At 40.6% G+C, this 22909-nt stretch overlaps 3 protein-coding genes and 1 pseudogene across 5 annotated transcripts; 2 read left to right on the top strand and 2 right to left on the bottom strand.

Annotated features, from left to right (window-relative positions):
* Nucleotides 1–761: 761 nt before the first annotated feature.
* zdhhc2 (zinc finger DHHC-type palmitoyltransferase 2) lies at nt 762–8628 on the bottom strand. Of its 2 annotated transcripts, XM_061275639.1 has the most exons (14): nt 8255–8628; nt 7211–7237; nt 6795–6889; nt 5701–5821; nt 4948–5017; nt 4798–4830; nt 4182–4302; nt 4041–4079; nt 3750–3882; nt 3425–3551; nt 2644–2736; nt 2003–2115; nt 1852–1916; nt 762–1785 (listed from the first exon to the last, which is right to left on the bottom strand). In XM_061275639.1, the coding sequence occupies exons 1-13, from the start codon at nt 8379–8381 to the stop codon at nt 1876–1878; spliced, it is 1140 nt and encodes a 379-aa protein (XP_061131623.1). In that variant the 5' UTR covers nt 8382–8628; the 3' UTR covers nt 762–1785; nt 1852–1875. The 2 variants fall into 2 exon arrangements, with proteins under 2 accessions (XP_061131623.1, XP_061131624.1); XM_061275640.1 differs by lacking the exon at nt 4041–4079 and having other exon boundaries at nt 8255–8627.
* A 1875-nt stretch (nt 8629–10503) lies between these two features.
* On the top strand, nt 10504–12360 carry LOC133165456 (sodium channel subunit beta-1-like; annotated as a pseudogene).
* A 49-nt stretch (nt 12361–12409) lies between these two features.
* naxe (NAD(P)HX epimerase) lies at nt 12410–13995 on the bottom strand. Of its 2 annotated transcripts, none has more exons than XM_061275655.1 (7): nt 13843–13995; nt 13547–13729; nt 13373–13481; nt 13195–13305; nt 12997–13107; nt 12788–12935; nt 12410–12706 (listed from the first exon to the last, which is right to left on the bottom strand). In XM_061275655.1, the coding sequence occupies exons 2-7, from the start codon at nt 13717–13719 to the stop codon at nt 12507–12509; spliced, it is 852 nt and encodes a 283-aa protein (XP_061131639.1). In that variant the 5' UTR covers nt 13720–13729; nt 13843–13995; the 3' UTR covers nt 12410–12506. The 2 variants fall into 2 exon arrangements, with proteins under 2 accessions (XP_061131639.1, XP_061131648.1); XM_061275664.1 differs by having other exon boundaries at nt 13222–13305.
* Nucleotides 13996–15048: 1053 nt separating this feature from the next.
* Nucleotides 15049–19823, top strand: eif4ebp3l (eukaryotic translation initiation factor 4E binding protein 3, like). The gene is made up of 3 exons (XM_061275677.1): nt 15049–15453; nt 17647–17823; nt 19253–19823. Exons 1-3 carry the CDS (start codon nt 15327–15329, stop codon nt 19279–19281), a joined length of 333 nt encoding a protein of 110 aa, XP_061131661.1. The 5' UTR covers nt 15049–15326; the 3' UTR covers nt 19282–19823.
* The last annotated feature ends 3086 nt before the right edge of the window (nt 19824–22909 follow it).

Below are 22909 nucleotides of genomic sequence, written 5' to 3'. Positions count from 1 at the left end.
CTCCTGAGTATAAGTTGCCCCCCCACCCAAACTATGAAAAAAAACGCGACTTATAGTCCGAAAATTACGGTATATATATATTATATATATTATTATAATAATAAATAATTGTGATAAATAACTGGAACATCACTCAAATATTGGTGATCTCGTTGAGAGTCTCACATATTTCTTCGCTATCGAGTTTGCTACTGCATGCGCAGTGATACTGACCGGCATGCAGAATAACATCCGGTTGAAATAATTTTACGTTTACGGACTTAGTAACCCGGCCGGGTCATACCAAAGACTATAAAAATGGGACCCATTGCCTCGCTGCTTGGCACTCAGCATTAAGGGTTGGAATTGGGCGGTTAGATCACCAAATGATTCCCGAGCGCGGCGCCGCTGCTGCTCACTGCTCCCCTCTCCCCCAGGGGATGGATCAAAATCACACGGGGATGGGTCAAATGCAGAGGACAAATTTCACTACACCCAGATGCGTGTGTGACGATCATTGGGACTTTAAAAAAATAAAATAAAAATTGGGTGCGTAGTATACATGGGTACAGGCTTTTTTCCAGCATCAACATGCCATTTTTAGGGTGCGTATTATACATGGGGGCGCATTATACATGGAAAAAAACGGTAATACAGAGGTTTGTTTATAGATTATTTTGTAAATAAAGGCTCAAAGCTTCTCTAATGAAAATATCCCTTTTCACATTTGAATGTCTGAAGATTTGCCCTTAGGTGAGCCACGGAATGGAAACGATGACAAAAAAGCACAGCTTTTTTAATTGTTGCAAAGATCACAAAAACAGATCATGACCAAACTGTGTTTAGACTCACACAGAGAGAATAGAAAAATATACCATGACTGTCACAGTAAGGCATAAAGAAATGCAAGCTTAAATTCTTCTAATTTTAGAGAATAATTTTGAGAGTGAAAGTAATTTCAATAAATTATGTCATAAAAAAATATTTTAGTGCTGTAAACAATTCAGAATGTAAAACTCATGCTCACAGCGATGTTTGGCTTGTAGGTGAAATTTCAGCAAGAGACAAAATGCACTTGTACCCTTTCAACTGAACTTGATTTTTTTTCATGCATGCCCAACTGCTCAATGCTTCAGAAATGTTTGCACAACTTGCTGTTCTCAACTTGCTGGATTATTTCTTGAATGAGAATTTTAGCTTAAATCATAAGAAATTAATAAAACAGCTAAATACTTCACTCTGTGCAGTGAATCAAAGTTTCACTTTTACAATTGGATATATTTTGCAAAGAAGCCACAATGCTGTACACTTGTTCTCAATACAATCTGAATAGCCCTTATTGATACTCTAGACATGTTGTTTCCGAGCATATCGTGGTACACTTAACCACAAAAAGATACATTTGTTTTGATATCCTGAAATGAGAGCATGCAAAGGATCTCGTATCTGCTGCCACCACCACCAAATGACCAGAATTACCTACTTTTGATGCGCAACCATTTGGCAAACCTATTAAGACATACCACACTATGAAAAACAACACAAGATAAACAACTACATAGCTCTCCCACAGCTCTCTGTGCTTTCTCATGTATATCACAAGGACATACTACGATCATACTATGATCATAGAGATCATTGGAATGCGAATTGAGAATTATCACATGAAAATCCACAACCTTTCAGACAATAACAGGTTCATGCTGCCGACATTCGAGGCATTCTTTCCGTGTTTAAATGTCAGGGAAATACAGTAGTGATGTCGCCGCCGTTGACACATCTAACTGAAAAGGGCGCAGTACTGACCTATTAAAAAAGAAAAAAATACATCAGTGACATTCATAGATCATGTCTTCATGTATGTAAACTTACATTTCTCAAAAGGAGATCTGGGCTCTATGCTTCATTTTCCACAGTCATAAGTGGATTATTAGTTCCTAAACAAAGGTGAGAAACAATCGTCATAATATTGTCAGAAAAATATGATCAACTAAAAAGCACTGTACAGGATCGTACTGTATACCATTCTTGTCATCTGCAGCAATGTCACTTTCAGTCCAAGAGGTGGTACTGCTAAGCAGTCGACTCTGACTCTCCCCCATTGGCTTGAAGGGAAAGTGGCGACCTTCTGTTTTACTGGAGGTATAAATACATACAATTTAAAAGCAGCAAAATAAGTCACTTCAAAAAATACATTCACTTGATTTTCTCTTTAAATGCAGAACTTAACAGTAATTATAAATGAGTGATGTTCCCTCACATCAAACACTGAATCTATTATTCAAAATCTCTGCTTAGTCGCTGAAGTTTCAAGATCATGATATAAAGATAATAATAATGTGCAAAAAGTATTTTACTTGGGTCTAAAATATAAAAGGTCAGAATTGCAGTTTTTCTTTCATGCTATTTACATCTCGATGTGTTAAACTGGGAGTTGCCACCGTATCTCAGCTATTGACTATGTTTGCGAGGGCATTAGGTTTGTTTTTCATTGTTTCAAAAAAGTTCGAATGCAGAACTTTACAACGCCGATGGGGAATTCGATACACTTGGTGGATGCAGATGTGACGTGTTCCTTTAGTCTGCTCACTTTATGGGCAACTTCGCAAATCACTGGCTTGCAGACAAGTTTATGTTGTTATTTGTCAATATTTTTGAATGTACCTCTTCGGTGGTGGGTTGCAGCTTGTGGGCGAAGAAGATTGCTCAGGGTCAATATTCACCAGGCATGTTGGGAACGAACAACCATCTCCTAAACTGTAGAAGGGGAAACACAAAGAAAACACATTCTTTGCAGACAGTATTGGAAAGTCTCAGGTCAAGAGATTTTGTCTAATATATTTGAAGGTGGAGCACTGTGGCTCGTGAGCTAAAATTTCTATGTTTGAATCTTTGTGGTATTTGCATGTGATGAATGGCCATTCCAGTTTTCTTCCACATTTCTAGCCCAAAGTCAGCAACCTGGGATAGGCTCCAACTCATCTGACCAAGATATGGAAAGAAAGAAAGAAAGAAAGAAAGAAAGAAAGAAAGAAAGAAAGAAAGAAAGAAAGAAAGAAAGAAAGAAAGGAAGGAAGGAAGGAAGGAAGGAAGGAAGGAAGGAAGGAAGGAAGGAAGGAAGGAAGGAAGGAAGGAAGGAAGGAAGGAAGGAAGGAAGGAAGGAAGGAAGGAAGGAAGGAAGGAAGGAAGGAAGGAAGGAAGGAAGGAAGGAAGGAAGGAAGGAAGGAAGGGTTCATCCCAAAGGTGCCTGATGGAGTTGAGATCATGGTTCTCCAAGTCATCTTTAAACTCATTAATAAAGCAAGCCTTTATGGATCATTCTTTTTGCAGCGAACCTCAAAGAGAAAGAGGCCTTTTCCAAATTGTTCCCACAAAGTTGAAAGATTCAGGGGAACTCAGGTGCCTAGAGCTATACTGTGTGTCAGCTGGGCCCAAAGAGCCTTACCTGGAGAAAATTGGAAAAGGCCAGTATTTGGCTTCATCGCCAAACACTTGCCGGAAATTCTTACTGGAGCCCAGACTGAATCCGTTCTTGTCGATGCCATGACGAAACACTGGCGCACGAACAGCCTCTGATAGGAGAGCACAGAGATGGTTGTAATGGAGTTAAGTATAACATGGAGTTAAATATAGCAGAGGGGAAAGAATTGTGGGAGCCCCGAGGTCCCAGACTTGGGTCACAGTCTTTTATCTGGCTTTAACATGACACGCTCTTTTTTTTTTCCAGATTCAGTATTCAGACAGACAGACAGAATACAGAAAATACCTACCAAGAGTGGATCTATTCTTGAAGACAAGCCAGCAGTGGTAGATGAAAAGCGAAGCGAGGCTGACTGAGAACATGGAGGCAGAGAAGAAGAGGAACAGAATGTGGAACTTGGCCTGTGTGTCTGGAAAGCCATTCTGTGGGGGGAAGCAACACAAATACTACATGACAACAGAGCCGATGCTGCATCTGGTCAAGCACGGCCTATCTTGGAAGAAGTAATCTACTCTAGTAAGAAGGTGTGAGAGCTAAATTACTTACTACTCAGTTTATGCCAAATGGCTAAAATGATTACCAGGTATTCTTTCAGACGAAAATGGGCTTTACCCCCAGCCTTGTGGAAAAATGCACAGTACATGTTTGTCATCTACCAACAACTAAGTTTTTCCAAATTCCATTTCAGCAAACTGGACATATTTCATGATGATGCACGTACCATCCAAAATTTAATGAAGTATTGAAGGTCTGTCGCGGTTATAAAAAGGCAGTAAAGTAGAGAATATGCCAAAAACAGCATGAATGACTTGTAGTTGGAGAATCCCACACAATTGTTCACCCTGAGAGAATGAAATAAAACAAGAGTGAGAAAAATAACATTATTATTCTTGCAAATGTGGACAAAATGTGGAATAGTTTTCAAATACAGTGGAACCCCGGAAGTCGACTTATTCGGTTTTCGACACAAAATGGCGGGAAATCTTAGCTTCGGTTCTCGGGTAAAGCTTCAAGAACCGACGTTAGTTGGCGTTCCCCTACCTTTTTAGCACTAAGGACCGGATTATTGTCAGAGAATATTTTCACAAACCGGCTTTACGGTGTGGCAGATAAATACAACAATATAAAATGATACGACCGGCATAAGAACAGTGGTATTGCGGTGCAGAAGGATAGGAGATGCAGGAGGTGTGTCGCAAAAGACTTCAATTAACATACTCGTAAAATGTCAAAATACTTGTTTTTTGAAACCAAATCAGTAACTAGATCGTATTTTGTTCATGCATTTTCTGTCATTTTGAAATAATGTCCCGACTATGCCACATCAAGGTACATACCAGGGACAGTGGTGATCCATCTTTAGAATACATCTGAAACACAGCACAGTCAAATGTCAGTGTTATTGGACCCTATCCTGTCAGTCGGAACACCATCACTTCGACTTTTTTTTTCAGCACATGAGCAGAGATGGAGAGAGAAAGACATACTTATCACAAACTGAACAATGGTGACATCGATCAGGCTTCAGCAGCTGGCAGCGGTCACAGAAACGGATTGCTGAGGAAACAGACAATTTACTTAAACTACCATCAGCAGTGCCTTGCAAGCACTTGAGCAAATGATTAATTAAATGAATGCATATAGCGGGTAAATTTGTCTCAATATTGCTGCTTTTTGGCAGATGGATTTTCTTAGTCTGCGACTCTGCGTCTGTCTGACTTCCTGTACCGCTCCACTCTGAAGGCCACAAGTTTACGATTCAGTCAAACGGCTGGCATCAGTGGCATGATTGTTCTTCTTTCAGTGGCCAATATAGGGCAAATAAGATTGAGCCTATGAACTCTGCCAAGCGACAAGTGTCAAAGCAAGCAAGTGATCAGGAAACATTATTCTGAGCAAATCTGTGAATTAACTACACCCGCTAGATACTTGAATACTAGATAGAAATTGGTTTGTATTATCTTAGCAATAAATTGCATTGTAGTTGGAGGAAGAATTGGAATTAACAGTGTTATGTGATTTTTTGTCATATTCCACAAACACAATATTAATCAAAATGATGTGTTTAGACTAACAACATATTTTGGGCTTGACTTCCCCTTTAAATGGCTCATCTAATTATATCTCTGAAATTAAATGATAAATAAATGCTAATCAGTATTTTCTTCAGTTTGTCGTGTTTAAAAAAAAATACTTCGGCTCAGATAACAATATGAACAGCCAACTGCACTTTGACCTACCTCCAGAGTTAGTACGTGTGTAGATAGGCAGCTCCTTAGCTATTCTCCTCAGGATCTCCTGCTGTGACTCACCCCGGTCTTCACGGTGCAGCAGCTCCTTGTCCGAGTAGGACAGGCAGAACTTTGTAGAACAGGACACAAAGGAAATACAAATCAAAGTTGTCTTGACAATGCTTGCTGATTCCCTCCCATATATCTGTCAATCCTATTAGAAGCATTTTGTTACCTAGCAGGACTGAATAGAACAACATGTAGCTGAAACCCAAAAGATTTTTGTTCATCAAATTATTGAGTACTCCATTTTTTTTGGTGCCCTTCTAGGCAAATGCGTGGAGAGTTGAAAATTGAAATATTTCTAAAGAAACTATTAATGTTGATACAAACAACTCTCAGACTTCAACTTTAACTGGTTCTCAAACCTTTTGCATCAATAATTACATGTTTAAGCATAACGCTTGAACAAAAAACGATCCATCACCAAATTGGAAATAGTCATCTCATGAAGGAATTCAGTGCCCAAGTCCCAATTAAGTGCAATTTGCCTTTCTTTTTCAAATGCCCCCTGCAGTGTCTACGCCACAGGTGTCTAACTCAAGGCCCGCGGGCCAGATATGGCCCACCACATCATTTTATGTGGCCCGCAAAGACAAATTGTGCATCAAATTCATGTGTCAATGCTAGAATTGCAAACTGTCTTCACTTTTAATCTCTTTTTTTTTTAAATATTTGACTAGTTTTTACTCATCTGATTTGAAAACGAATCATTTGTCAGTTTGTTTTGTAGCTTTTACTGTATATAATATGAGGGGCTCATACATCTATTTGGGTTGACAGTCATAATGGCCCTCTGAAAGAAGCTATGACTACAATGCGGCCCGCGAAAAAAATGAGTTTGACACCCCTGATCTCATTGCATGCATGCAGAGCTGCATTGAATTGGTTAAGCTAAGAGCATACCCTTTGGCACTTCTGCAGTGTGTATCTTAGGCCAAAATGCAGCAGTTAATCACACAGTGAGCCCGCCATCTACCTCTGGACTTCCCACAGTGCCTCAACTCACAGGGTCAATAAAGATGTGTCATTGTCGCACTCACCTCCCTCAGAGGGTTCATGGGCTTGGTGAAGATAGTTTGCCAGTAAGCCCAAATAAACATGATGAAGATGACATGGTACACTGTTAAATAGAGCACTGAAAAGCAGGGAGAAATACATGTGATGGTTATCTGTCAATATAATAATAATAATATTACAGGAGTATAATTGTATATCTAGCAACTGATTATGTTTGGAAGGCTTCTTTTCTTATAAAGAATCATCTTAATGTGCCTAGCAAAGCTGTAGAAAACCTCCACCAAGGTGGCATAGCATTAACCAAGTTAGTGTGGTGTGGAGAAGTATGTCAGGGCTCAGATGAGAGACTGGAAGAATTGTTTTGATAAGAGCTGCACAGACTCCAAGACTCAACATTGGTTCAATAATTCTTCTTGATTTCATTTTATGAAACACTTACCTTTCTCCCACGTGTCTTCAATGGAAACTGTAAAATGAAAGAAGCAAATCTATGTTAAGTTATATGCATGTTATCCAAAATGATCAACTCATATTAACCAAAACGTCACTGCTTTCACTGACAATGTGTGCTCATACTCTTATTATCATAAAGTTGACATTTTCATCAATCGCTACATCTTGCAAATAGATTGTCTGAGTGTTGAACGGCAGATGTTGGTTGCTTTAAAAAAAATTGGGTCAACCACAGATTGCTTGAGGTGAATTATATAAACCCGACAATGGGATTAACTGAGCTGCTGAGCGAATGTCATCTGACGCTAGTTCCACACAACCGTGTCTGTATCTGTCTGCGGAGCACATGCTAACCGCTGTCCCATCTTCTTGTTCTCAATTTGTCACAGTTTCGCCACTTGTTCCGCTGGATGAAAAAGACACTTTTTATTGGACCGCGATACCCCGTGTATAAATAATGTCACCCTGAACTTGAAACAAGTCATCTTCAAACTCAAATTCATTCCAGGACACCCGCTCACTTAGTCCGGGTTCAGGGTCTGAGAGGATTTGCTAAGACTTAGTCCCTCGGTTTTACAGTTTTCAAAGGCAGATTTGCAACTGTGTGTCTGCACACTAACAACTAATGCACATAGGAGGAAGAGTGCAAACAAGACAGGCCTCACTCCATTTGTGTCAACACAGAACTGTTCTATACTTGTTGGATTTCATTTGATTAAGATGGGCGTTAACATGACAGTAAGTCTTTAAACAAGGGAAGTAGTGAGGTTTTTGAAGACACTGTATTTTGATAACAAAAAACATGCCTGTACAGTAAATAACTACAGAATGTCAAGATGTGTACATTTCCAAATGGTGACTAAACTGTCAAGACCAAGTGAGTTTAGACACTTGTCCTATTGGACACATTTAAAAAAATAAATAATAAACTCCTTCAATGATCAAATTCAGGCACAGGCACGCTCACAGATTCACACACGAACCCAGATGTACAAATGTACACCCAGCGCCCAGACATGTGTTTTCTTACCCAAACAAAGCTGCACGACAAAGGCGTAGTACGACCAAGCCACTATGAGTGCGATGAAAAAGACCGGGATCCAGTAGAAAACTCTCTTGCAGCCTCGTTTGACATTACGTGAACCTGACGGTGCCATAGTCTAGGAGCGGATCATATCCAATGTGGGAATTCACGTGAGTGCGTGTGTGCGTGTTTACTCGCCGAAGAGCAAGAGTGTCCGTCTCGGTGTCTCCCGGAGGACTGTCAATGCATCGTCTCTCTTCAGATACGATCAACCTCACTCATCTCAATCCCAAAATCCCCACGCCATGTGATGCTGCAGCATGCTCAGCCTCAGACACACTACACACTACAAGACATCAGTAGCTCCGCCCCCACCAGCCATCACCCCCACCCCCTCCCTTGCGGGTTGCCATGACGGCTGCAGGATGCTGCAAGGCTGGCAACTTTATTTTCTCTTGAACCAGATGGGCAGAGGCGTAGCCAGGAATTTTTCCAGTAGGGGCGCACGCCCACAGGAAAAGAAATCGAACATCACCCACGCCGTTCGCTGATCGCTAAAACAACATCCGGGTCGGGGAGGTAAACGGTGAATGGATAACATCGCGCACATAGAATAGCGCAGTGGTTCCCAAAGTGGGCGGTACCGCCCCCCCTTGGGGCGGTGGAAAGATCTGGGGGGCGGTGAGGAAGAAAGGGGCGGTAGGGGGGCGCCAGTCTGAAGTCGAAGTCAGAAGTTTGAACGTTTGTTTGACGATTTGTACACAACACGTGCAGCAGGACGAGTCAGTGGACGACGCATCAGGGTCCGGTTACCACACGCCGCTCTGGCCCAGTCAGATCCGACAGCATAGACTACAAAAGCAAAAGCTCAGGTTTGTAATTTCAAGCTTGTAATGTTCAGAAATTTATCTTATAATAAAAACCGCATTCTGGCGGTCAACATCATCTTGAGTTCAAGTCAACATGAAATTACTGACCGCGGGGATCTACGACTTCTTCTTAGTGAGTTCCAGCCTGATGTTGAGAAGCTTATGTCCCTGCACCAAGCACATCCATCCCATTAATATTAAGAGTGAGACAATGAAGGTTACTGGTGGAATGTTTATTTACCATTCTATGTTGCTGAAACAGTTAAAACTGCTAACAAATAAATTGGTTTACTAAATTGGGTTTTATTTGTGAAATACACATTTGTGTTTAACCTTTCTCTTTTCAAATTGCAGCATACCAAATATCAAGAAAGAGGTGTTTGTTTCCATATGTGTCTGTGGGGGGGGGGGGGGGGCGCTAGGAATTCACTGGGGAGCCAAGGGGGCGCCAGCCTGCAAAAGTTTGGGAACCATAGTTCTAGAATATATGTTATGTTCTAATATTTAACATTATGTGACATATATGCCCCTGCAATACTTGACGTGCCCAATTTTGGTTTGCTTTATTTACAGGAGAAGTAGAGGATCAGTCAGCTGGGACCATTTCTGCAAAAGCAAAACATACGATGATGGTGGTTTTAACAGTGATTGAATGACTTTTTTTGATGGATTCATTCTTTACCATCCAGGCTGTGATCCAGAACCCTTTCAGTAACGGGGGCAGTCCTGTCGGGGAGACGGTAGCTGGAGAGACACGTTTCGCCTACCTTCCCGCCGCCGCTGTCACCGATTCATAGCTGTGCTTACAGCGATGGTCGAATGGAGGTCTGACTCTGGCCTCATCAGGTGCATATTTATGGAGAGAAACAGAGTGGGGTTGAAAGTGGGGGTGTGGGAAGACAGGATGTGGGTGAAGCCCCTTCCCTGCTGATCAAAGCATAGCAGGGGGCCTTTTCCGACGTTGTGTAAACAAAGCAACTTTGATTGCTTCCTCTGCAGCTAGTCAATCAGTTGAAAAGATCTTAGCACTTCGTTCTACTACTTTTGTTAAGATCGGACAAGCTAGGTAAATTATTACAGGTTACATTCCAACATAATCATACGATGAAGATATTCTGCAAACCCTAACATATTCTGCAAACCCTAACAGTCGTCAAGAATTCAAGACATGCTAACAATCAGCCATAACTACAAATTGCATGAAGAAGATTTGCTGTTTACCATTGCAGGACCATCTGAATGCTGAGTGTGCGGACTCTTTTTGGCATCGGCTTTCTGGTGACCTCACGGGCCGCAGCAGTTTTTGCTCAAACGAGGAAATGCCCACTTTCACCTTCATCTAACAACCACCAGAAGAACTGTCACAGTAGCAAACAATCTTCCATCATGGCCCAGAGCATCAAGTACCTTGGGTATGTTTTATAAATACAATTTAAAGTGACGTCTAGTTTTCGTCATACTTGTATTTCTTCTGCAGACAAGAGGAAGCCCAGCGCATTGATGAGGAGCTCTTCAGTGAGTAAAGCTCTTCAGTGTGGACCAGCTGATGGAGCTCGCAGGGCTCAGTTGTGCTACCGCCATCACAAGAGTGAACCACAGTGTCCGTCCAGAATGATCATGATGTGAATCTAAGCATCTCCTGCTATTCCTCCCCCGGTTGGGAAGCGTCGGAAGCGGTGTGCGAGGAGGCTGAAGAGGAGCGAGAGCGGGGGCGTCCGGGCCACGCTGGCGGAAAACCCAGCCCGCCCGGCCGTGCCTTCCATTCTTCTGCTTTGTTGACCTATACCTTTTAAAATCTGCAGCACTCCTACGACTAAGCATTATCACTATTGATTAATAACTTCCAAAAGATCAAATAAAACCAAAACTAAGTACTTTTCTAACTTTCGGGGCCACCCCATTGCAAAACAAACCTCCAGTCCAGTGACAAGACTGCAATTCACATTCTGCGCCTTCTTTCCTGCACATTGCTTGGTAAGTTTCCTTTCTGTTTTTATTCTGTGGGGCCTTAAAGAATCATGTCATGGATGTGTATCGTGGCGCTGCAATCAGTGCGCCAGTGCGATGGGGCGTGTGCGGAGGTCGACTCGGACACTGAGGCGGTGGCGGGCAAAGACTTCAAGCTAGGCTGCATCTCCTGTAAGATGAGGAGTGAAGTCAAAGCTACCGCCACTGTTGAATGGTACTTCAAGCCCAGAGGAGAGGTCGACTTTGTGCAGGTGATTAGATCAATCATATTGAAAATCAGCAAAAATGAGGTAAATAAAACACACACAGAAGTCCTGAAGTGGATTTATGATCTGTGTTCTTAGATCTACACCTACAATGAAATGGGCCCCATGATTGAGAATGAAATCTTCATGGATCGTCTGGATTAGAACGGGAGCAAGAGGAGCACCGACATCCAAGACGCGTCCATACATATTCTCAACGTCACCTTCAACGACACGGGGACGTACCGCTGCTTCTTCAACCGAATCCTCACCTACGACAACTATGAGAACACCACCGTTATCAGAAAAGTGGTCCTCCTTAATGTGGTGGCGAAAGGTATGACCCAATTTTTGCTTCCAAAGAGCCTTTTGTGATGTCACCATTCTTGTGCACAGCCACCAGAGGTACAGCTTCCATCGTGTCTGAAGTCATGACCATCACGTGACCATCATCGGCCTGCAAGTGTGGCTCCTCATCGAGATGATCTATTGCTACAGGAAAATATCAGCGGCCGGGGAAGAAGCGTTAAGAGAAGCCGCGTATGTATATTTCATCACATATGAACAGGTTTTCTTAAATTGTTAGCATTGTGATCACTATATTTATTTTCTTCCAGGAATGCTGAATATTTAGCGATAGCCTCAGAAAGTAAAGACAACTGTGATTGCTGATGTGCAGGTTGGAGAATAGCAAAGGTTAGTAATCTGATTACAATCCACCGTCATATTTTTGGTCATGGAATCCAATAATCAATTCTATATCTAGGCTGCCCCTTTTTGATGATGTCATCGCTCCTGAACGCCCCCGCTAACTGCATGAAAGCAATTTGGAGTAGGGGAACAGATTGCATCCTCATCTCCAGTTCATTATGCATTCATTAGCATACACTGTAGTCACCGTACAAATATTATGTTGACATTCTGTATATTTATATGACATGCGTAACACTGCCTGTAAGACTGTTGAGGTTGAAGAAAGCTTTTTACTAATTCACCACCTCCTAATGTCTGAAATAAACAAAAATAAAAAAATAACGTGTGTTATTTATAAAAACAGAATGTGGAGCCAAGTCATGAAGTTGTAGTTTTCTGTGGCTGAATCTTTTCATGAAGTATTTTCTTTATTGCATTCTAAAACGGTTAAAGCATGTTAGGAACCATTTCAGGAACCAAATCTTATAATTTTAACACACAGTCAGTTTCAGGGTAGCGGGGCAGGTTGAGCTGGTACTTCCTCTCCAAAGCTGGTGGCACAAAGCGGCCTCCCAGGAAGTGATGGCGTCCCTTGAAAAGGGTGGCAGAGTTTTTAGGAGCGGTGAGTGAGATGAGCGTGTCGGGGTGCAATCCGTCGACGCTCCCCTGCTCCACATCCCAACCTGGAAAATAAATCCAAGAGTCACGTAAACACACTTGGAAGCAGTGTGGATGAGCGAAATGCTATGTAAAGATGAAGGAACCTGAAGGGATGTCGATGCTAGCAATGGGCACAGTGGTCTTCTTCAGGACATCGATGATGGAACCAAAAGGCTCTCGCACCGCCCCCTTAAAACTGAAGCCGAAGATGGCATCGATCACCAGGTTGAAGGCCTCGTCAATCACAGGAGCCTAACAAAATAATTAAAAAGGTCACGTTTAAACACAGTCCATTTCGACTGTTACAACAAACCTCGGGCATCTCTGTAAGAAATGGGATCTCCATTTTCTGGCACTGGGTGGTCAGACCCTGAAACAGTGGTTTGTTGGGCCTCTTTGGATACAGGATGGAGGGTTCGTAACCCTGAGAGAAGATGGAGAAGTCATTAAGGAAACTTCCTCGATGGTTGTAAAGATGGCCTCCTCAAAAATCAAACATGGCGACACTTACAAATAGTTTAAGATGTCTGGCACAGACCAGGCCGTCTCCTCCATTGTTGCCGGGTCCACATATAACCAGCACTGTGGGTTTGGGCTTGACCAAGGAACTCAGTGGATATGCCTTCAATGGAAAACGTGAGATGCTTAGATTCACATTATGATCATTCTGGACGGACACTGTGGTTCACCCTTGTGATGGCGGTAGCACAACTGAGCCCTGCGAGCTCCATCAGCTGGTCCACACTGAAGCCGTACCCACTGAAGAGCTCCTCATCAATGCGCTGGGCTTCCTCTTGTCTGCAGAACAAATACAAGTATGACGAAAACTAGACGTCACTTTAAATTGTATTTATGAAACATACCCAAGGTACTTGATGCTCTGGGCCATGATGGAAGATTGTCTGCTACTGTAACAGTTCTTCTGGTGGTTGTTAGATGAAGGTGAAAGTGGGCATTTCCCCGTTTGAGCAAAAACTGCTGCGGCCCGTGAGGTCACCAGAAAGCCGATGCCAAAAAGAGTCCGCACACACAGCATTCAGATGGTCCTGCAATGGTAAACAGCAAATCTTCTTCATGCAATTTGTAGTTATGGCTGACTGTTTGCATGTCTTGAATTCTTGATGACAACCAGAGATGACGAAAGATTAGTGACACTCACCAAATGCACGCCAATATTCCGTTAAGAACGCAAAATTTTGGTTAAATGCCATGCAACTTAACAAAAGACAACACGCAAAGAGTCTGTCGGGCTTCCGTGGAAATGACCTACTTCCGGGTATGGGGACCCGGAACAAAAACAGTACTTAGGTTTCAAAATAAACGTAGCTAGCTACAGTGGTTCAAATTTCAATATAAAAGTCTGTAGTTCCGTTTTTGAGAGTTGGCAGAAATTTAAATCAATACATCATTTATATAACACCCAAAAAAGACGAATTCAATCTCAAACTTTATTTCAAAGAAAATTTCACAAGTCGGAGCAGATTTTATTTAAAAAAGCTGTGGAAAAAAGTCACTACACTACCTTATATAAAAAGTAATTTTTTTAAATTCAAATTTAATATGAAATTATAGTTCATATTTTATTGCCTGGTGGCTAACCATAAGCATGTCGTAAAAAATTATATATATAAAAGTTTACTAAATATATAAATTGATTGGCATGGAAAATGAAGACCAAAAGATCCAGGGCTTCACATTATTGGACAGGTCTCAGTTCGGATTCCAGTCTGGAATGGTCTCACCTCGCGAGGTGTACGACTAGTGAACACGTAGGAATGAGGCAGCAAACCCTCTGAGATGCCACCAGTACGGTAGGAGCGGGAAGCCGTAGATACGGAGCTGCTGTTGTTGGGCTTGTTCGGGGAGTATCCGCAGGAGCCGCACATAACTGTACCTCGCTGTCCCCGCAGGTCCTGTGAGGAACCTGCTGCGGAAACAAAAAACTCTGAATCTTTTCAAATGATTGACCAGCAGTCATGATTGCGTTAGAAAATGCCCATTTAATTGTATTGTTATACAATATTTTTATAATGTTACCATGTCAAAAGTCAAAGTCTGCTTTATTGTCAATCCTTTCATATGTCAAGAGTATATATATATATGGCATAAAGAGTATCTTATGTACTCTTTTGCATTCCATACCGTACTTATCATACTGTAACGATGTTAAGTATTCAAAACTTTTGCCAGTATTTTTTTAACACACAAGTATCTGCATTAACAAATGTGACAATAATGCGTACGAATAATGCGTGAGTCGACGAAACCTGGCAAATCTAGAGGGTGCGCTTGTTTCAAATCATGTCTTTGCCGCTTTCTTTTGCGCAGGCGCCCGCCCTAACGGGCTGTCTCTGTAACCAAAACGATCGTGTTCTTCTTTGCGTGCTGCACGTGCCTCTGCACAAAAACATCACGAGCGACTGCTTGAAATCCAGCACATGGTCGAAGTTGGCAGCTGTAGCTTCTTGAAGAAGACACGACACGACCTCTGAGCTTGGTTCCGAACCTATAACGCGGATGCGCTTTCCAGCGTGAACGTCTCAAAGACCTTGGGAAGGCTGACAGTGAGCATTGTGAATCTTGACGGCCTTTCAAACGAACGCCATACAACTCCGCTGACTGCTCCAAGCAAAATAAGTGAGCATGTCGACTAATCAAGTGAAGAGCTGCCCCATTCCCACTAGGGTTCTCACCCTGAAAGACTGGTCTCAACTTCCCGACTGCTACAGCCAGACGCCCGGGGGGACTCTCTTCTCCACTACGCCCGGTGGTAAGAAATGTTGAAAGGCAGACTTCTGTAAGATTACATTGTTGGAAATTACCTGACTTCTCTAAAATACATTAATGTAATGGAATGTGCGCTTAATAGACACACGCAGACGCAGGGGTTTTCGCGAGATCTTTCAAGTGCGTTAAGGCTTCTCTAATGATGAAATTTAAAGCCCACGTGCGTCCAACTTTGATTCTGTTATGATTAGCTATTAAGAAGGATGTGTGAAATATCTCACAACGTCCGGGTCGTGTTAGCATAGCGTCTACTATGTTGTTTCAAATCTGCATACGAGTAGCTATAAATAAAATGTTCATAGTAACGAGAAAAACAAACTACACTGGTACGGTGTTGAGCACTGACTTTGAACTTTAACGCCTTAATGGCCAAATACTGTGCTCTGTATCCAGTGCTCTGTGTTTTCAAGGCTTTCTCTTCATATTATAAGTGTTCCAGATTAATACTTTAAAAAAAAAAGTCTTAACTTTGGATACGTGATTTAATTTGTAAAAAAAAAAAAAAGCACTTGCAGCCTCACCACGCACACACACACACACTAAATGTCGTTTTACAGAGTAGCCATTCGTTTCTGCGGTTGTAAGCATCATTTGTACAGTATCAGCCAGTCTTTGTTTTTTTGTTCAAGAGAGTGTTTATATCCTGCTGCCAGTCCAGTAAAGGGATTGGTTGCAAAGGGGCCGGAGGCTGTCCTTTCTCTGCTCTACACTGCAGGAACATAGAACATTTTGTTCACAAGACTAGAGCATGAAAGGGAGTGGTATAATAAGGGTAAAAATAACACAATTATTTGTAACATGACATTCAGCAGTAACACAAGCCAAAATTACTGAGTCCTGCTGAACATTTGTTGCTAACAGAAACTGCTGCAGTCTAATGCTTCCTAGATTACAGTCTCTGTAGTTTTGTTTTTTTGTCATCACCCCTCCCCATTGCTCTTTGTCCCGGATGACTGCTCAGAGTACAGTTATTGCATAACATGTTTTTACCCCCAAGTGGACAGACACATCAGATGAACACAATAGGTCGAATTCCAATCAAAAAGTAGCAGATCACTACTAGTCTGTCATGGAAAACGCAACACGGCAGTTCATGGCTCGGTGTGTTGGAAGTTGGCCCAAGTCCAGTTCTTGACAGACCGTAAACATCACTGATTTTCTTCGAGAGAGACATTGAGAAGTACATACTTGGTGAGGTTATTTTCTCCTCAGAAGAAATCCTACAACTGAGACTGCTACATGTGGCTTTAATCTCGAAGAGAGTTTAAAGAGTTTAAAAGGGAATGTCATGTACTCTCATTTCCTAGAAGTCATTGCATGGACAGAACACCCTTAACCCCTCCCCTCTGCACTCCCATACTCATACGTGCAAACGCGCACTTGTGCTTGTCCTTCAATAACAATGTTGTTGTTTTTAGTTTGTTTTCTCATTCCAGTAGAGAATTTGGATCTTCTTTTTCCCTCTCTTTTCAGTCGAGAATTTGGATCCATTTGAGCCTACCGAATCCACGGCCTGAAGTGAATTTTTTTTGGTCATTGCTGCAGAAACAATGAGAAGCAGTTTAGCAGTACAGTGGTACCTCTACTTACAAACTTAATTGGTTTGGCGATCGGGTTTGTAAATTGAAGCAACACTTTTGATAGGAATCGATGTAAAGGCAAATAATGTGTGCCAGACTAGCCCAAAAGTCACACTTTTGGCCCTATTGCTCTGTGTAAAACACATAGAAAACCAAATCAACAGTTTAATTGTTTCTTTTTAAAACCTTTATAACAAAAAATAAATGTCACTTTATTCTTGACCTCCTAACTTTCCTTAGGGAGGCGGGAACCTGTTCTCATTTTCTTGCTGAAAAACAAATACCCCCGAGAAGACACAAAAAGTCCGACTAATAAATTATGTGTGCTTCCACGTACCTGTCATTACTTTTTTATATGAATATACCAAAATCTGCCATTTGACCGGTAAGAGTTTTTATATCCACTGTATACAAATCACTGTTCCCATTTACACGTATGGAAAATGCCAAGTCTTAAATTAACCCAACAGGCACGTTTGTGAGGGTACAGGAGTAAGGGGAGTATGCTGGAGGCACCTAATCTCTATTGTAAACAGGCATGCGTTTGCTAACCCTACAAATTTTTCATCTCAAAATGAATCAATCTCTCAACACAGGCACCCGCATCATCTATGACAGGAAGTTTCTCTTGGATTGCCGAAACTCCCCTCTTGCACGCACACCACCATGCTGTCTCCCCCAGATCCCGGGGGTGACGTGCCCTGCTACTCACCCTTTAAGCAAACTGCAGGATGTCAAAGAAGAGGCTGAAGAGGAAGAAAAGGACGTTGCAGGTAATTCCTGTGCTTCAAATATATTTTTGAAATTGCAAAAAGTTTGGCGGAGAATAATATTGTGAAATGGCAATCACCCTTCTAGTCTAATCTGTTCTGATTTTGTGGTGATAAGATAAAATGATGTTAAGAAGTGCCACACTCTACTTTTACAACTAATATAGTTTTGTAAGAAGTGTGTTAATCATGTGGAAATTGAGTTCAAGTAGTGAGTCGTGGTTACAATTCTGCAAAAAGAGTTCTGGGCACTCTGTGTATGTTACAAAATGACAGTGAGTGTGCTTAGAGTTTTGCTAACGTGAGCGGTTTAGCAATTTGATATTAATTAGATATGTGAAAATGAATCCAGAACCAGACAATGATCAAATTAATAGCAACTATTTTATTAATTGAGGAATCTTTAAGAGCCATTTTAAACTGAAAATTTCCAAATTCTCTAATGTTAGCCTCTCATTTTTGTAGCCATTCATGATTACAGACTGATTAGCTTTTGTCTTTAGCCAAAAGAAGATAGTTGAAAACTTTGGAAAGCAACAACTGCACCAGTAACACAACCAGTTTTAGGAAAGTTGTAAGTGCAACATTCATCTCTGTTGTGTGATATTGTTTATTTGTTTTGTTTTTTAATCGCTCACCATTATCAAATAAACAGCAAATGGTTGGGGGTGTAAATCACTTTTATGCTAAATACGATTTTATTCAAAGAATCATCAAATAATCAATTCTAAAACTATAGGGATAGTGACAGCCCTACTATGAATTACTTAAGAAATTGTACTAAAATAATTAGTTTAACCAGTCAGAAAAAAAATCAAAACGTCAGGAGTTTCTTTGCTTTGGTTTATCAGCATGATTCACAACCTGCTTTTTGTACAAATTGTGACGATGTAGAGCAGTATATGAACTCTGAATGAAATAATTTCTTTTTCTTTCTCTAAAAGTGTGAAAGTCAGTAAGGATTTACTGTCATTGCAGGTCAGCTGGAAAAATTCTCCCTGGACAATTTTTCTGTCCTTCTACAAACTATAAATAATAAGACACACCCTCTCCACCCCCCAAAAAATAAAACAATGATGTGTGCATGTTTGTGGCACAGTGATCTTGAAGTAAAAATTCAAATTTGCTGTCTCTTTTGAAAGTTAAGCTTATAGTTGATGGTCACCCGAGTGGGTGCTAAGGTAGCCAGTAGCAAGCAAGAGCTACGACATGTCTGCAGCCTTGCTAACTTGGCACCATTTTGCAAGCAATATTTACTGACATATCTAGCAACTATTGAGAGACAAGACAAGTTAACAACAGTGGTCCTAATGTTAGGAACATTGTTTCCTGAAGAATTAAGAGAACAGGGCCAATTTCTTTCCTGTTAATACTGTACACAAACCTGCAATTTGATAAAGTCTCTTTTCTCCCTGTCGCTCCTTTTGAGCAGATGACAACCAGTTTGAGATGGACATCTGAGCTCCAGTTTTACTTCCTGTGGAGAGTCATCTATCAAAACACCTCCATGGTCAGTACTGACCGAAAAGCGTTTGCCTATAAGCTTATTACCTTTGTTTTCTTTTCCTTTTTATAAGAAAGGCTCTTCTGTGGAACTAAAAACAATGGAAGCTACAAAAATAGGGTGGTGTTGTTTTTCGTTTTTTTTTAAAACCCTATTATGTGTTGGGTTACTTGCTCACTTGAGCAATTGCAGGATTTGAAAGGAAAAACAAATATTTTTTAAAATCTTTTGTATATATTACAATGTACTATGCATTTTGTTTTTTTAAGTTGGCAAATTCAAGATTACAATATAATTCACATTTCATTGGATGTAAAGCCAGCCTTTTCACTGCAGACTTTTTTTTGTAGTAAATTTCCCCTACCACATTATGTGAGGCACTATTTGTCACCAAGTGTCTACTTTTGTTTAGGAGGGTTAGGGCCTACTGAAAATCTCCTATTTTTGTGGGAGGGAGGGATTAAATGTGAATAATTCCAAATAAAGGCTGTGAAAAATGTCTGGGTTTTTTTTGTGTACTTTTGATACATCTGATGTATATCATGTTTTAGTTGTAGTAGATGTGGTTATACTAAATTTACAATTTTATTGTTTGTCAATTTGTAGTACATTTCCATAATGATTCAAACACATTGTGTGGTGTAAGAATATCCCACTGTTAGCATTTTGCTTGGATGATTAAGATGAAAATGAACTTGTGCAATGGCAAATCATGCAGCTGTATAATCCTTATGTACATGCTGAGCAAGGTCAAGTTTCACATAACTGTCATATGTATGCAGCTTGTTTTCTTCACTGGTGGTGTCAGCCCCTCAACCCTGATCTAAATAGATACGGTCAACAGACGAAAGGGGCCAAAAGCTGTGTTGCACATGAGACACTTCATTAGGTACACCTGCATAAAGCAACGAGAGTTTGAGGGGTGGTGCTAATTTGTTGTTTGGTCATTTATGAGCCGTGGGAGGTGGGGAGAAATAATTACTGTTTCGTCAAGCTTAGTATATAAAGTAGAAAGACAACTGTGTTGATGTTCCAAGCCTCCCAAACGGCATCAGCTGGTTGACATGTAAACAAACCACTGTGCCTGAAAGTGCAGATTAGAGAGCCACATCCTGCTCAGATATTCTGGTTTCATGATAGTTCATCCATTCCTCAAAACTGTTGTGCACAGTGGTGTTTTAACCCACAAAAGTAAACTTTGCCTGACAGCAAATACTGGAACTTGTTTTAAATGCTGCATGATAAGATTGGATTCATTACATTCATCTGCGGTTTGTGCACACTTAGATGTTTTTTTTTGGAAAGCATGCCTGTTGACCTACTTGTGCTGTTTGGACAAGAACTGGGCTGCACGTGAGTACAACATCAGGTGCCCACTAAGGCTGAAAAAATAGCTCAATTCCTCATCATTCATGTGGAAAATAACACCGTGACATGCTCATGTATTTTGGGCTTGGGGGAGTGTTTGGTCATTACATCATGGTAAACGTCAAGGGAGACATAATCTAACCTTTCCTCTTGAGTTTAAGAATAAAATTTCTCCATTGCTCTTTTCCACAGTCGAAATATCCCCCGGCTCCAATTTCGGTGTGGGCAAGCTGCTTAGACTGGGGCTGGTCGAGAGGGCTCTATTTTAGTCAAACTGCTGCTGTTCAAGGTGGTGGAGGAGCATTGCTCGGGTGACAATGTAAACAGACACTCAAATTCACGGCCTGCTTGCTCAGTCACATCTATCTCTGAGTGGACTTGGACCGGCGCACTTTCTACTAGTGTACAACAGTATTACAAGCCTTTGCACAGAAAAATACAGTACAATGGAAGAGGTGTGTGTGTGTGTGTATATATATATATATATATATATATATATATACACACACACAGCTACAGCAGATTCCAGGAACAACATCAGACATCTCAGTCCAGAAGAGTGCAGTGCTAGGAACAGCCAAAATACTGCGCAGAACCCTCAAGCTCCCAGGCCTCTGGTAGAGGACCCGAGCTTGGAGTGGGAGACCACCCGCGGAGGGTGAGAGGGGAATTTTTTTTTTTTTTTATATATATATATATATATATATATATATATATATATATATATATATATATATATATATATATATATATATATATATATATATATGAGAGAGAGAGAGAGACAGAGAGAGAGAGAGAGAGGTAAACAAAACTTTTTTTTTTTTTTTAAATAATTTTGCTTTTTAGCCGTTTGTCAGAGAACAGCAATAGCGGCAAAAGTTGTCCATTAGATAAGCTAAATTTACTTTGCCAAGGTTAATCCTGAACTGTATTTTTTGTCTTTCTGCGTAGTATATACTGTATGTATAGAATGTCAGTTGTTTAGGTAGCGGTACATGTACAAAATGATGAAACTACAGTATGCTTGTATATAATTTTTTTTTCTTTCTTCTTTTTCCTTCTTACGTAGTCGCAACTTGATCCTGTAAAGCAGCGATTGTCAACCAGTGGTCTGTGGCTCTTTAGCGGTCTGTGGCGGTATTGCAGGTGGTCTGCAAAATTGGAAATAGAAAATAATTGTAACATTTTTAAAAATAAAATTGGTTCATTATTTCGAATTGATTTATTTTCCAGCTAATTTTATGAATCATTTACATATCCAAATGATGTCAAATATAGCTGAGATTCCCCAAATAGACTTATAGATGAAGCCTGTATCGGTCTATCCTCCAGTGCAAAATAAAATAATAATCGCTGTAAACAGTGGTCCCCGAGTTGCTTCTTGGTTATAATGGTGGTTCCTTGAACAAAACTAATCGAAAATCCCTGCTGTAAAGCAATATAAAATCTTACAAAATACTTTTCACCCGTTAATGATTAACATTAATTGCTGACCTATCTCTTTTGTGCATCTGTCAGATGACCAAGAGTCACGATTTCCACAAGGAATAGGGTGGGGGAGTAACTGCATTTCCCGGACGTCACAGTTACAGTATCAGTTCTAAACATATGTACACGGCTGCCTCGTTGAGCGGTGAGTTATACGTCAACATCGCCGCCTTATTGGATGTGATTTGATTGACAAACTGTCTCAAATGCACAGTATATTGACCGCTTTACAGGTAGATGGGTCACTAACTTCCACTGGTCGGAGCAGTTACCGATAAATAAAAAAAAAATATTTTGATTTATTTCCATAATACCATTAATTCCCACAGGGAAATAAAGAACAATGAAAAGGTTTGTCCTATTATACACTATTATACATTTTACTTGTCTCACACAATTTAGAGTTCAAAAAGTAAAACAGCTGGAAAGGGACATAAACAATTATTAATTAATTGTGTATTTGATAATCAGACACCATTTTTATATTTTTAATCTGATGATTATATATCAGATTTACTTTGAAATCATATAGGTCAAACCAAACCAGTGTATGTTTTCATTTGTCACCATATAACATGCCTACTATGATGATAAATATTTCAACAAATGTTTATACGTAATGTTTTCCAAATGCATTAATGTATAGGCGTGTGTTTGTGTGTCTGTGAAAGGGTGAATGAGAGGCATTAATTCCGTCCACTTTTTATAAAGGTAATTAATGAAGTT

The sequence above is a fragment of the Syngnathus typhle genome, linkage group LG1 (assembly GCF_033458585.1).
Source record: "Syngnathus typhle isolate RoL2023-S1 ecotype Sweden linkage group LG1, RoL_Styp_1.0, whole genome shotgun sequence".
NCBI classification, from domain to species: Eukaryota; Metazoa; Chordata; class Actinopteri; order Syngnathiformes; family Syngnathidae; genus Syngnathus; species Syngnathus typhle.
The sequence above is the reverse complement of the archived record's forward strand: the minus strand, read 5'-3'. Positions and strand labels throughout refer to the sequence as shown.